The sequence below is a fragment of the Rhamphochromis longiceps genome, linkage group LG15, assembly GCF_057381845.1.
Source record: "Rhamphochromis longiceps isolate RC_006_pf linkage group LG15, R_longiceps_female_GT1.1, whole genome shotgun sequence".
NCBI classification, from domain to species: domain Eukaryota; kingdom Metazoa; phylum Chordata; class Actinopteri; order Cichliformes; family Cichlidae; genus Rhamphochromis; species Rhamphochromis longiceps.
The window spans coordinates 20,567,333-20,581,890 of record NC_140571.1 but is presented as its reverse complement, the minus strand read 5'-3'; the positions used below and the strand labels follow the sequence as shown (position 1 = coordinate 20,581,890).

The window sequence follows — 14,558 nt, the reverse complement described above, 5'->3', positions numbered from 1 at the left end:
ATTACACCCTGTTACCTGCGCCTTGTCAGAAGCATGAGCGTGCGGACCTGTGCAGCACCGGAGATGTTAAAGACGTGCCTTGGAGTGAGTATGAAAATACCTGACAGTGACACGGGTAAATAGTGGGTTTCAATAATTTAAAGAAAGTCAAGGTTCAAATGGAAAGTGTGATGACACAGTGAGGAGAAAGAAAGAGAACAGGAAGAGGATATTCCACTTTAGGCCCATCTGCAGAAACACTTCCTCTGCTGCTAGTGTAAAGGATTTTCTCTTTAGAGTGGGCCTCTCCATTTCGGCATGACCTTAGAAGTGTCCAAGTCATTCAAAGGCCTTGGAGATTAGTCTCTTAATCTGAGCCCCAACTGACATCTTTCCTATCTGGATTTAGGAAAATGTGTCACAGAGTGGTGTCAGGGTTATCTAATAGACTAAGGGAGAGGTGTGGCAAATTAGTTTAAAGATACCCCGCTCTGGAACAAACTTCGGGACTGGGGGACAATGCGTCAACATGTATTAATCCTCTATATCAAGATTACTGCATAGGTAATTCTGCATGACTCATTCCAGCTTCCTGAGTGTCCCTGGCCTAACAAAAGCTCCACAACAGCTACAAGCAGTACAACTTAACACATTTTTATTAAGCTAATTTAAACTAATATTGGATCATTCTGTCAGCCTGTTTAACTACTGAAACAGCATATATCAACTTTGTTTAACGGACAAATATTAGCACTCTTTATCTTCAGTCACTGTTAACAGAGCTCCATAATATTTATACAGAACTTTCATTCGGTAAACTTTAATTAAATCTCATTTGCATAGGGATCATTTAAGATAAACACAACTGGGTAAGACATAAGTAGACAGATAAAACAAAAAACAAAGAAAGTGAAATAATCTGAATGAAAGTTATGAAAGTGACAATCGTTACGGCGAAAGTGCAGATCCTTAAGATAACATAAAGCCCAAGTTTCTCAATACTCCGAAGTTTACAATGGTTACAAAGTAAAAGCGCTACCAGCAGCAGTTATTTTCACTGTTTATTGTGATGCTTCTTTTCTCAGGGTTTGCTTTCGTTGCTTTCATGTGAGTAATTCGAGCCAAACCTTCGTGTTCGTGACTTTGGCGTCAACGGACCGTAAAATCCACGTTGCTGATGAACTCAAGGTGTCAAGGCGGGGTGCGCCGATGTGTGTGGAAACAGGACCCAAAAGCAGATGATGACGAGGAATTGTAATGATTAACAGAAAGGTGAACCTTTAATGCGATGACGGCAGGGAAATGAACCAAGAGACCAAAAACAAACAGGCAAAAACACTAAGAAACAAAATACTAAATGGTACTGAGACCAAAACCTAAACTATGACTGTGGTGGAAAAATAATAAACAAAGACCATGACTAAGACTAATAATACATAACAAACGAAAACTAGAACTATGACTGAGGTGAGGTAAACAGGCTAAGACCATGACTAAAACTGTGACCCTGGTGAGATAAACAGACGAACTGACAATGGCATGAAGAAAACAAAAGGCTTAAATACAGACATGAGGTGATCAGGGGAAGTGGCGACACATGAGGAAACAGCTGACTGACATGAATCTAATGACAGGACCAGGAGGAGTGAAACTAAATACAATGACCAAAGAACACATGACACTGTCAGAATAAAACAGGAAACACTAAAACTAGACATGACAATACAAACTTAACATACCAAATACGTGATGAATAATGCAAGAACTCAAACAGAAAACCCAGGAGCAATAACTGCCTAAACTAAAGGCAAAATAGGAAATAACACAAAACTAACAACATCTCAAAAAATAAGAACAATACAAAGAAAACTCAAAGTGCTGGGTCAGAGACCCAGCCTGTGACACAAGGTTTCAATTGTGAGTTTCAAGCCTCACTGAAACCAACACCATGTCCATTTAGTAAATTATGGTCCCCATTGGAACCAAAAATGACAATAAAGCAGCGCATGCTTCAGGTTACGAGTCATATTAATAGTCTTCTGTATACCCAACCTAAGCACAAAACACTAATGAATGCAGTAAGTAATAAGCAAATCTATAAGCCAACGTTTAAGAGGAAAGTTTGTCAGTTCTGTCAAAAAGAGCCTCAATTAAACAGCAAAGTGCATGAAAGAAAGAGAGGGGGGCATGTTAAGTATACTCAGGCCCAGATAAGGAGGGGAGGGGACATTCGTGCTCTGGTACGGTTTAAAGAGAAGTTATCTAAAATTATGGTAAAGGATCATTAATGCACAATAAATGGTGGTAAGTTCACAGAAAATTTGAAAAATAATTGCCACCCTTTCAAAGTGTCAATCTGAGCTGAAGACAGAGTAATGACTACAATAAGATGGTATCTCTTGGTTTTAGTCAGTCCAAATTGCAGGTGTAGATCTCTTTTCTTTAAAAGATCGACACAAAGTACACTGCAGTAATCTAGACGAGCTGTAATTTGCATGCATTAGTGTGTCATTGTCATTGTGGATAAAAACGATCTAACCTTGCTGACATTCTTCAAGTGATAAATGCAAATTTTATTAATATTTCTGATACCAGACTCAAAGTCTCGCTAATTATTAACCCAAAGATTTCAACCCACAATTTTCATTTTAATTACACACTGATCCATTTCACCTTTATTCTGTGGAGGAAGTTATGACTCAGTCTTGCATTTGTGCCCGAGATAAATCTTAAAATGTGCAAACACAACAGGAACGCTTGATTAACGTACTTTAGTATTACGCATAAAAATTATTGTCCAAAGCAAAGGCATAAACTAGCAAGAAAACGACAAGTTCAAGGGTCGAGCATTACAGCACACAGAGGAGATGTTTACTTTCTCGTTAATCAGTGAACGAACCCGAGAAGATTAACACAGTTTTTATCCGCCACATGTTAAGGATGGCCCAGAGTACTCAAAGCAGCCTTCTAAACACTCATATCTCAAATAAGCTTTAATGGAAGAACTGGGGGGCAGCTAAATCCCCAAATGAGAAAGAAAGAAAGAGTTCAACATGTGAAGGGTGTTGGCTGTGATTGGTGATGCTTAGCCAGCGGAAACCTGGGACTGAAACGTTACTGCCTTTTTATTGTGTCAAGACAAACAAACGCAAACAGTTCATGCGAGTGGCAACTTTGATTTGGATGCAGTTATGCCATCTGTGAAACATCTGGCACACTCTGACTGTAGCATCTGGTGAGTAGGCAGGAACTTTAAAGTGGACATAAAACACTACATGTATCGAGGCTATTTGAAACCATGGATGCCTACTCTCAAAAACTCTCACAGATCTAACACTGTTTGTGAAACTGGGTTTAAGAAGCATCTAAAGTTTAAGTTTAGAGTATGTTTAGCATCATCTTGTGCCTATAAAGAACGTGACAGCACTGTGGTGCTGCTAATGGACCTACAATAGTGTATGTTAGCTAATTAGTGACCAATAAGTCTAAAAGACACTAAACCTATAAATCAGTCTAAGGCAGTCACTTTTGTACTAGCCCTGGCTGCAGCAATGAATTCTACATAAAAAAAAACAAAGGATATGCTTGTGCACTTTCACTCTCTTAAGTAGGTACTTCAAACAAACAAAAGAAAGATCTAACGACGGCCAAAAATATGGAGCAAGAATCCTGGATGTGCACAAAACAGCTTCTCAATGATGCAATCAAAACAACTTGGATTCCCAAAGTTTGTTATCTTACGTTGACTTTATATAAAGCTCTCTCATAACTATATCCAAAAAATTTAGTTTATTGCACAGCTTCTGATATGTAAACTGCAAATAAACAGTGCACCATTTTGCCTCAAATCCTCGTACAGCACACCTCTCGGCTCAGTGAACCACACACGTGTGGCGGTATGGCCTGACTGGTCAGTCAAACTGGCAATGACTTGTCACATATGTTTTTAAAAGTAGCCAATATAGACGTCTACCACATCATTTTTGAACTTTTACTTGTTTTTAGCCAGTGCCATTTAGACATTCATTAGATATCCAACCTAGTGAGAGTATTCAGCGGTTAAAAGTTAATTGGTGAATAGCAGGAATTAGCTTGATTTTAAGCCTTTGCAATAGCGTGAAAAGATTTCAAATGTAGATGTTAAATAGTCCTCTGAATGGCTGACTGGATTTATCCCAGAAAATAACGTCCACAGAGGTTTAATTGGTGCTTGAGCCCCCCCCCTCATAAATTATCCTTTGAGCTTTCATCTTCTCTTATTACTTTTTCCCTGCTGTATAACTATATTTTATTGTGTGGATTATTTCTTTTTGTAAAGCATTTTGTAACACTGTTTTTGAAAAGTACTATACAAACGTTTAAAGCAGTATTAGCATACATGTAAGCAATACAAATAAAAAGGGAAGAAAGAACAAAATACAGGTTGTGAAACTGGGAATCAGGACTTACGTTGGCCCCACTGTCCACTGTTGGGATTCAGGTAGTTGGGGTATAGCCCCTGAGGTTTTTCCAGGCGATTGAGTACTTTACGGATGTTCATTACCTAATATTAAAAGAAAGAAAAAAAGAACATAAATATTTCTTAAAATTCTCAAAAGTTGCAAAATATGCACATTATATTTTATTATACAAGGGACTAGCTAGTTAGCAGGCTAATTTTACTAAATATCTATACACAACAATACTAAGATGTAATTGATATCAATTAATGTGAACTGTTTATCTCCGGTTCAGGATTTTTGTTTTTCTTTATGTAATAAAGAACTAATACTCTTACATACTCATCTTTATCTGGACTCTGGACTGGTATATTTCATTGCTTAGATATTTTTTTTATTACAAAAAAACATCTTTTAAAAGTCTCTGTGTCTGTTACCTTCTGAGCAAACTCTGGATTTCCTGAGAGTCTGCTGAGGTGCATAAACTCCAGATGCAGGGTGCCATACTCTGCCAGGATGCTGCTACCACCCGATGCCCATGGCCAGTTCCTACCAATACCACTGCACAAACACAGAAGCAGAAGGAGACAGAAATGTATGTTAAACGCAAAAACAATAATAAGTGTGACATTTTTCGATTTTCACTGTATGGAATATTTTTTTAGGACATGCCAGAAACACCTCACCTCAGAGGTGCCCCGGGAGGCTTCCTAGCCAAATGTCCAAACCACCTCAATTGGGTGTTTTTGATATGGAGGAGTAGCGCCTCTCCCAAATAACTAAGCTCCTCATACTCTAAGATAGAGCCCAGACACCCTACAGAAGAAGCTCATTTCCACCGCTTGCATTCGTATCCACAGACTCATTCTTCTGGTCACTGCCCAGAGCTCATGGCTATAGGTGAGCGTAAGAACATAGACTGACAGCTTAGTTTTCATGCTTGGTTCTGCTGCACCACACCAGACTGGTATAGTGTGCAAATCACTGCTGATGCTGAACTAATCCATATGTCAATCTCCCGCTCCCTCACTCTTGAACAACTACAGCGATTACATTTCCTGTCTGGCTTGGGAACGCCTTGGTATCCACTCCCAAAAGAGCTGGATGAGGTCACTAAGGAGTGGGAGGTATGGGCTTAGACTGCTGCCCCCGTGATCCGGACTCAGATAAGTGACAGAAAATGGATGGATGAATGACGAACAAATGCATGACAAAAATAAAGCAAATCAGAACAAATGAGTAACATAATAAAACTTTTAACTTGGGCACATACCCGCAAACTTACAACACCCATTCCCACTAAACAGGCAGAAAGTCTTTAAAAAGCCATCTTGAAACTCTTACTTAGAAACCAAACTCCTTAAAAATCTGAAGACTGCTAAACAGTTCCTGAAAGTTTGATCTTATTTTTAAAAGTAATTACTATTCAACCGATTTTCACTCTGAAGGCATTTACAAATAGATTCCTTAAATAGATAAAGAGCAGGGTATGTTAATGACACTAAAATTAAACCAAACGTTACACTCCGTTTGTTATATTTATGCACATGTCTGTTTTTCCCACAGTCTTCACCTGGCAGCACATCATTCTTTGAGTTTACCCGTCAGTCAAAAGGAAACTTGTTGGAGCCTGTTCTCTGCCAGGAAACAAAAAAAAGGTGCGTCTGCTCTCGGGCCATATGTGAGAGTTACCAACCTTTGCGTGCTTGACAAGGACAGAAGACCTTGCAACTGGGAGTGTGTGCATGTAAGTGTGTGTGCTGGATCATTACAGCCACTGACAGATCACTTTCAGACCAAGGACTGATGACTCTGGTGGTGGTGCCTGAAGTAACTACTCATGAATACATATGAACTATTTACTGTCGGATGTCGGCCCTACAGCAACTACATATGGACACATGTACTACACAAACACACACACACACACACACACTGAAGCAGAGGAGACATCCAACAAATGAGAAGAAGGGGGAGGAGAAGGAGTGTGGATTGGGAGATGTGCTGCACAAACACACACACACACATAGAGACAAACCCACACATCTCTTTAAAGAGGTGGATGAACATACTAATTATTCCCCCCTTCTTCAACTCATCATGTTGCATAAGCCATAATTTGTTTCCCATTACACCACAGATTTAATCAAGTCAACCAAACACAGGGACGACCACTGCCGCATCAGGCAGCGAACACAGAGTCTGGCAACTGTCAGAAAGCAGGAATGGTGAGAAAACATCCCATCACTGCACACCCTGATTAATTTGGGGGTCAGCTCCCAGCAAAAATTTAATTGGCACTGTCACACCGCTGAGATTGTGTATAAACACACACATATATTTTGGATTAAGTTTTTAAGCTACATTTTAGTCAAACACTATTCCTTCATCTCCGCCGCCTATCATTCAACCGTAGTTTTGATCTGTCTATCCATATTTTTAGTCCCTTTATAAACCCTGTGATGAACAGTAAATCCTTTTGCTTGTATGGGTGGGATTGAGAGACAACGCACACCTTTCCAGCTCGCCCCTGTCCACCTCAATCCCCCTGAAGCCCCGCTGCAAGAAGCACCAAATCCATGTTAGGGAGTCTAAAACAAAAGAGAGCCAGACAAAACCTAAAACCCCCAACGGTGCCTTTCAACTTTCTTTGTTAAGAAGGGCTTTCTGCTTCAGGCTCTGGGTGTGCCCACATAAAAAGGGGCATTTCAGAAAGATCCCTGTGAGCGCCACCATTCCCAATCAAATAAGTTATCAAATTATGATGTAAAAATAACCTGGTGATTTAGTGCACAGAGTGGTAAAACCAACATTTATGTTCAAGTTAATTATTTTATCGCTGAACGCGCTCTCTGTGCTGCTGTTTAGTTCTAAGGTGACAGCTGGAGATTAAAGCTCTGAAACTTGTCCCCTAATATAAAGAAGACACGGAAATCACTTCAATTTGTTACAGATCAAAGTGAAATTAATTTGATTGCTGATTTGATTAATCACACATTTTAGTACTTACGGCCTTTTTTTGTGCAGTACCGTTAACAAATGTCATGAATATAACACTATGCTTAAATTACTGAATCAGTTCTGTGCTTGGATGAATAATCTCACTTCTTTCATTCTTAGCAAAGCATGCAATGCATGTTAGAAACAAAGCTTCAGGGCTAAAAAATAAAGCTAACATGTGGTTCCTCTAACGGCCACTTGACGTTGACTCTAAGAAATCCTCAGACTCTCGTGTTAAAATGTCCAGCTTTAGAGTACTAAAAAGCATTTTACTACCAGTTTCAAAGAAACAGTTTTAGTCTCTGTGTTCAGTTTTAAAAACAGCTACTGAAACAAATTTGCACTGGGTGAAATGATGGTGAAAAATCTGCTTCACAGACGTTCACATTGATTCTTGTGAGCACCCAGAGCAATGTGATTACTCTGGGTGCTCTTGGCTTGAAGAAAAGACAATAAAACTGTAGGACTGTTTTGGTAAGTTCTACAAATCTGTTCATGTGGTTTTTGTCCAGCTGTTCCTGTTGGTTTTTGTGAGCAAATCTTTGTGGGTTTCCAAAAACAATCCAGAAACTGTATTTGTGTGATTAAACACTGTAAGAGATCAGGTAGTGGTAGTCTTTACCTGGGGAATTCAAATAATTTGTAATAATTGTGAAGGTAATCGGTGCCATAATTAAAAAATAATCATAATTGGGCAGGGATAGCTCAGTAGGTAAAGTGGTCGCCCCATGATCGGAAGGTCGGCGGTTCGAATCCACTTAACGGCTACCCTGAGGTACCCCTGAGCAAGGTACCGTCCCTACACACTGCTCCCCGGGCGCCTGCTTAGTGGGCTGCCCACTGCTTCACTGAGTGAATGGGTCAAATGCAGAGAAAAACAAGTAATTTCCCCATGGGGATCAATAAAGTATCCATTATTATTATAATTCCACTGAAAATTACCCTCCACATTTAGCCAGACACTAATAGTCTGGTGCAAATTAACATGAGGCTGTTTTGGATGACCTTTTCCGTTTTGCAAACTTTATTTTTAAATGTTTTTCTCCTGGCTTTTTCTTACACAAAAGAGGCTGCTCTGGTAATTACAAAAGAAAGTTTGGACGGCATGTTGTTTGTAGCCAAACAACATGGAGACCTATCAACAGCGAGATCCAGGTCACATCCATTAGAAGAGTGAAATCTCGAAGGGTGGTGAGATAGATGAGATGCTTAACAGTCTATTAATATTAATGCTAGCTCTGTAGCTAGGGACCAAAGATGTCGCCGTCAAGTAAAACACAGAGCTGCTTGTCCTATGTGAGCATAAACATGTGATTTATTTCCTAAAGCACATGTGTTCTCCTGGTGAGACTAATTTTGTGTGAATGGGGCTAAAGGCTGACTCTTTGCTGTTGCCTGCTTGCAGAAACAGTGTGAACAAATGCGTGGATGAAATGATGTATTAATGCTCATAAACTCAATAATTTGGAGTCAGAGATCCGGCTCTGCTCCATTTTGGACTAAATTAACCTGTGGAGGAACACTTTGTTATCGCTATTCTGATGGAAACCAGTCCCCTCCTGTACTGGGACTGGAAACTGGCCTCCATCCATCCATTGGCATACAGAACAATGCATCTGTCTTAGACTATTTGAGTCTACTGTTGTATTTGACTACTGATGCAAATGTCCTAGTGGTTCAGTTTCCAGGGCCCTGTTGACAACAGCATGCTCTACATCCCATTTCTCACATGGCATGTAATAGGACTTATTAGCTCTAATCTTTGAAACACATTATTTAGTTTATGCAGTCTTTGCACTACAGAATACATAAAGTGCAATATTATAAAAACGTTGTACAACTGGTCAAAGTTTCGCCTCAGCTGGCTTTCGTCCTAATTTGCAGAAAATTTTCACCCAAGATGTCTAATCCAAAATGATAACAGAGTTCTCCCTGTTGCCTGTTTTTCTTTTTTTTGTGATCTCAGTGGGCTTCATTTCCACAGCAGCGAGGGGTATGAAGGTTCATATTAAACTCTGGATTAATATAAAGTCTCGGTTTATTGAATTCAGTTCTCGAACAGTCACAGCGGTGCTTCTCACTTCTCATCGACATGCTGGCTTTTGATAAAATGTTGTGCCGATGAGCCACGCTTTATACCAAACAGTAATATTAGAGTGCAGCACACTGAAAAACGTTTGGTTATTCTCTTTAAAAACCAAGCTGTAAATGTTAATCAATTTGCTACTGTGACCTAGAACTAGAGGACTTTCAGAGATTATATGAGGCTTACATCAGCGTATTAAAGCCGATATTGAACTTTCATTATAAGTTAAGAAGATGAGCCAACATGATCCACCTCTGATAGGAGTGATAGGATGGCGTTTGTTTGTTTAACAGGAACTCTTTTTTAAATTAATTTCCTTGCCTCACATTTCCCCTTTTATATTCATTAAGGGGCAGATATTATGCCATGCAGAATTTAATCCCAGTAATATCTCTCTGTTAAACAGAACAGATTATATCACACTACTTACATTTGACTATTAATCATTCAGTCCAAACGGTAACTTATCACTGTTTCACTTTTGACTTAAGTTTCAAAAACCTATGATTCCAGGTCACTTGGGTAAAGTTTGACAAGGTCCTGCTTATTAAAACACTATGGATACATTTGAAAGCCTTCTTAGAAACAAAGCAATGCCATTCTTCCTAATTTTTGTACTCCTATGAAAAATTATGTACACTCCTACTGCTTCCATAGCAATTAAAAGGGTAAAAAGCAGCCAGGGGCTACTAATCAGACATACAGTGGTCCCTCGTTTATCGCGGGAGTTACATTCTAAAAATAACCCGCAATAGGTGAAATCCGTGAAATAGCTAACTTTATTTTTTACAATTATTATAGATGTTTTAAGGCTATAAAACCCCTCACTACATGCTTTATACACTTTTCTCAGACACACATGAACATTTTCACACTTTTCTCTTTTGTTTAAACACTCTCAAAGTTCGATTTATCAAAGATTTATGTAAATTTGACAAGCTGAACGCATTCTGTACAGGAAACATCGCATGAGATTGATTGACAATGGTCTACAGTCAATCAGGACGCAGAACACAATGCACAGTAAAAAAACAAACAAACAAAAAAAAACAGCATGCAAAATTGCACACACAAAAAATCGTTATAGCGAGGTACCACTGTACTTGATTATCTGATTATCAGCAAATGTGAGCACATTTTTGCTGTTTGCTGGTCTGCAGCATTCAGGTGTGTGTTAACACAATGCCAAAACATTCCTGGGAGTGGACTTTCCAGCAAATTCAACCCATGCAAAATTTTTTTTTTTTTTTTTTACAAAAAACCCAAGTGCTACACAGACTCTACAGGCCTCAGTTAGCTCATGATGATACCATTAGAAAGGCAAAAAACAAGTACGGGTTGTTTGGAAAGACTGCCAGGAGAAAGAGTCCGCTCTGAAAAGGTTTATGATGTTTGTGGTTCCAGTTCTGATTATATCCAGAAGCGAAAGAACGTCTGTGGCCAGACTGTTATTATTTTTCTCAGGTAAGAAAAAAAACTTCACTTTTGTCCACTTTCCAACTCAATCTAAAGCTAACCATAACCTCAAAGGTGCACTCTGCAGTTTTCCAACAAACAAATTCTTACCTTCAAAAATACACAATGTGTGTCTTGAAAGTCTAGTTCTGATTTTGACCATTTTGCTGCCTTTGGTGCTAATCATGCTAACGTGATTAGCCTCCCTACCCCAAAGACTCCAGAGCATTGTCGTGCATTACATTATATATGCTTCAAGACCAACTTAGTTCACTACATTTAAGTTCACTATGGGGATAGCTAGGGGCTCAAGGGTTGCATGCAACAAATAAAGATCCAAAGCCTCAGCCCAGAAAACAAGTCATTACAAAACGATGCCACTGTGAATTAAAATAGTCTGCATTGGAGGACATGTTCCCATCCTCTTGGTGTCTTGTCCAATGCTCTTATCATTCAACCTCTAACGCCCACAGCTATTTCCTGGCCAGCTGCAAAACAACAAATCATAGCCTGCTAGTTTTCTAACCCTCCAGTGAATTCTGCAGAGCCAAAAAACAGAGGTTTTAATTCTGTGGTGCCAAGCTATAACCTGGAAAAACAGAAAAAGCAATACATCTCCATAAATTAGCATGTCACACCAGGCAGTGCCCTCTCACGCTCCTCTAAAATTATGTCAGGAAGCACTCCAATTCATTTGTACTCTATAGCTGGGTGAGGCCAATACTTTGGCCCAGTTCTCTTTGTTGTTTTCTCTGGAAAGCCTTTCACTGTCCTCCATCTCATCTTTGCCACGACCTCTCTTACCTCTCCTTTTCCTCTCGATTTCCTTTGCTGTACATCTCTTCCTCTGCGTCTTAAAATCTATCGTACTTTCCCTACGGCCAAAGAGAAAATGTGAATTGCGATAGATTCACAGTTAGCAACTTAATTAGAGCCCTTAAATCATGGCTGCCTTCCACCGCCTCAGGTTACAACTGAGGAGAGCTGCACTGAGAATGGATGTCTGGCTTTGTGTAGCTTGTTCTTTAAAGAAATCTCTGTACATCCCGAACGCTAGCCTTTTCTTTGCTTTAAAAACGTGCTTTAGGGCAGTGAGAGTGCATTGCTGCTGCATATATCTGTGCGTATTAACTCATTCACTGCCAGCCATTGGCAGTGAATGAGTTAAACCCATTGACTCATTCACTGCAATTGACGGCTATAGACGTCAATGGCAGTGAATGAGTTAATAACTGAGGCCAAAACAGAGGTGCTGTCATTTGCTCATCCAGATACATACAACCCTAAAATTTTAGATGACAGCTGCAGGAATGAAACTACACTAAAAGAGCTCATTGCACTACACTTATTAATTTAGTCACATAGCAATGCCGATACTGAAACTTAAACTCTTCTTCTTCTACCTGCTGCCTTTAGGGGTCACCACAGCTGCCTTCATCTCTCCCCGTCCCTGGCATTACCATCACTAACCATCTTGCTGTGAGGCGACAACTCCCTGCACTGCAGTGCCACCCTACAGCCTATTGCCATATGCTGAGATTTATCCAGCATTCTCATCGACACTGTTTGATATTAACTGAACACACTGCTGTTTGTATTGTCTCAAAAAGATCAGTACTGATTGGCCTCTTTCTCATAGCTCATTTCTAATTCACTCCAATTAGCCAGCTTTTTCTGCATTTAATGTTGCACTCAGTTAAAGTAGTGCTATTAAACTGCTATAATGTTAATTGTGAGGCACAGCAGGAACAGCTGTGTTGGTCTAAGTACATCTCTGTGCACACAGTGGGTGACATGACACAGAGAGACGGACACAGTGAGTTTATTTTCCTCTTTATATCAGGGAGAGACCATGAGTCAGGGTGACTGCTGTTCACACGCGGCACAGAGCTAAGTAGCCGACCATAATCCGTAATTACTTGACGTAAATGGACGGGTATCAGCTGAACAGTTAAACCAGCAAGTTTTGACGTTTGCCTGGTTCTTTATTGTCTTTTTAAATCTTTATTTAATCTGCTTTTATATGTGGAAAACTGCTAACGGCAAGACTTGTACCTGGAGTTAGCCTTTGTGTAGTAAAAAGGGCAGAGCAGCCCAAAGTGCTTCAAATACACTGCATTTGAATCCAGTGAATATGTGACACAGCAGGGAATTTGGGCATGAGAGAATTTGTATTTTCTTACACTTATTTTTCTTGCTTCTTATTACCTTCAACCTCTTGATCTTGGTTGTTTACTGGTTTCTCTGCTGCTGCTGCTATGCTGATGACATTCAGCACTTAGCACTCTTCCAGCACTCTTGTAGCTCTAACTTAAAATATGAGCTAGCTGCTTTAGATATTATTCATCAGTCTCTGCTAAGCAAAGAATTTCCAGACATGCTCTGGATTAACAAGTTAATTTTCCTATCGCATCGAGAAGAAAGGGCTCCATGACAGAGTGGCACTACAGGGTCACCCAGTGTGGCACCCTCACTAGGCTGCACTAATAGAGCCGTTCTCAAATGCAGACCTATTAATCAAACTCCAAGACCCAAAGAGCTCAGGATTGATAGCTTCAGTCCCAGAGCCAAGAGCTGAAAAGGAGCAAATTTGCCTCAAGCTGACAGTTTTTTCTAAAATACTTTCCTCTCTGAGATAAGGAAACGGAACGAGGGTTAGTTTTAACTTTGCAACGTCATGAAGATGATGACATTGCTTTTAGGAGCAGTTCGCCTGGAAAGCAAACACTTCCCCACAAGTTACTGCGTTTTGTAATGCAGAGGGCCGTGGTGGGGGAGCCACTTCAGAAATGTATACAGCTCTTTGATTCAGTCTGAAAAAGGCAAAAAGATTCACATTTTCCCATAAATTCATCCCACGGTGTCAGACCTCACATATAAATACCTGTTCAGAGGTACCACTTAACATTTCAGCATGATTTCTTTGCCACTTGTCATTTTAACCAAGTCTTTTGTTGGAATGGTGATGCAGATTCGAGCACTTTTTAAATGCCTTACTGCCAATCAGAGGTGTGCGTGTGTGTGGGAAGCAATCATCACCATGATGCCTGTAGAGAGGAATGAGCAGCTAATTTCAGGGTGGAGCACGGATCCAGATACCTCAGCAAAACCTAACACATACACACACACACCGACACACATTTACACAATGCCTCATCCCATTAAGGCCAGTCAGTATGCAGTGCAGTGGGAGTGATTTGCAAGGGCTTTATCAGTCTGAATGTTAATAGAAGAGCTATGGGACTTACTGGCCAAAGCAGATAACAACTGGGAAACTAGTGTGTGTGTGTGTGTGTGCATGTATGCGTTTGTGTGTGTGTGCCTGTGTGTAAAAAAGTTAGAGAAAGTGTCAGAGGAAAAGGGAAATTAGTTTAGTTGGTACAGCGCAGTTATATGTTGTCGGTTGCTAAAGCACAGCAACTAAATACTACACACTGTATTCTGCACTATACACAGAGACATGCACATGCAAACAAAAGTCATTGCATTAGGTTAAAGTATTTTGGCTTGCACACGTGCCAGTGTGAACATAGTACATTTCTATGTACTCTATATTTGGATTAAAACCCAATCGATGTAGTGGTTTTAAGACGGATGCA

General features: G+C 39.9%; 1 protein-coding gene across 1 annotated transcript in view; it reads right to left on the bottom strand.

The window, feature by feature from the left end:
- man1a1 (mannosidase, alpha, class 1A, member 1) overlaps positions 1-14,558 on the bottom strand; it is a 170,053-nt gene that overhangs the window by 22,156 nt on the left and 133,339 nt on the right. The window contains exons 6-7 of the mRNA XM_085381419.1: positions 4,856-4,979; positions 4,429-4,522 (exon numbers count right to left, since the gene is read on the bottom strand). Of these exons, the coding sequence (XP_085237545.1) occupies positions 4,429-4,522; positions 4,856-4,979 (218 nt within the window). The remainder of the gene's footprint in view (positions 1-4,428; positions 4,523-4,855; positions 4,980-14,558) is intronic.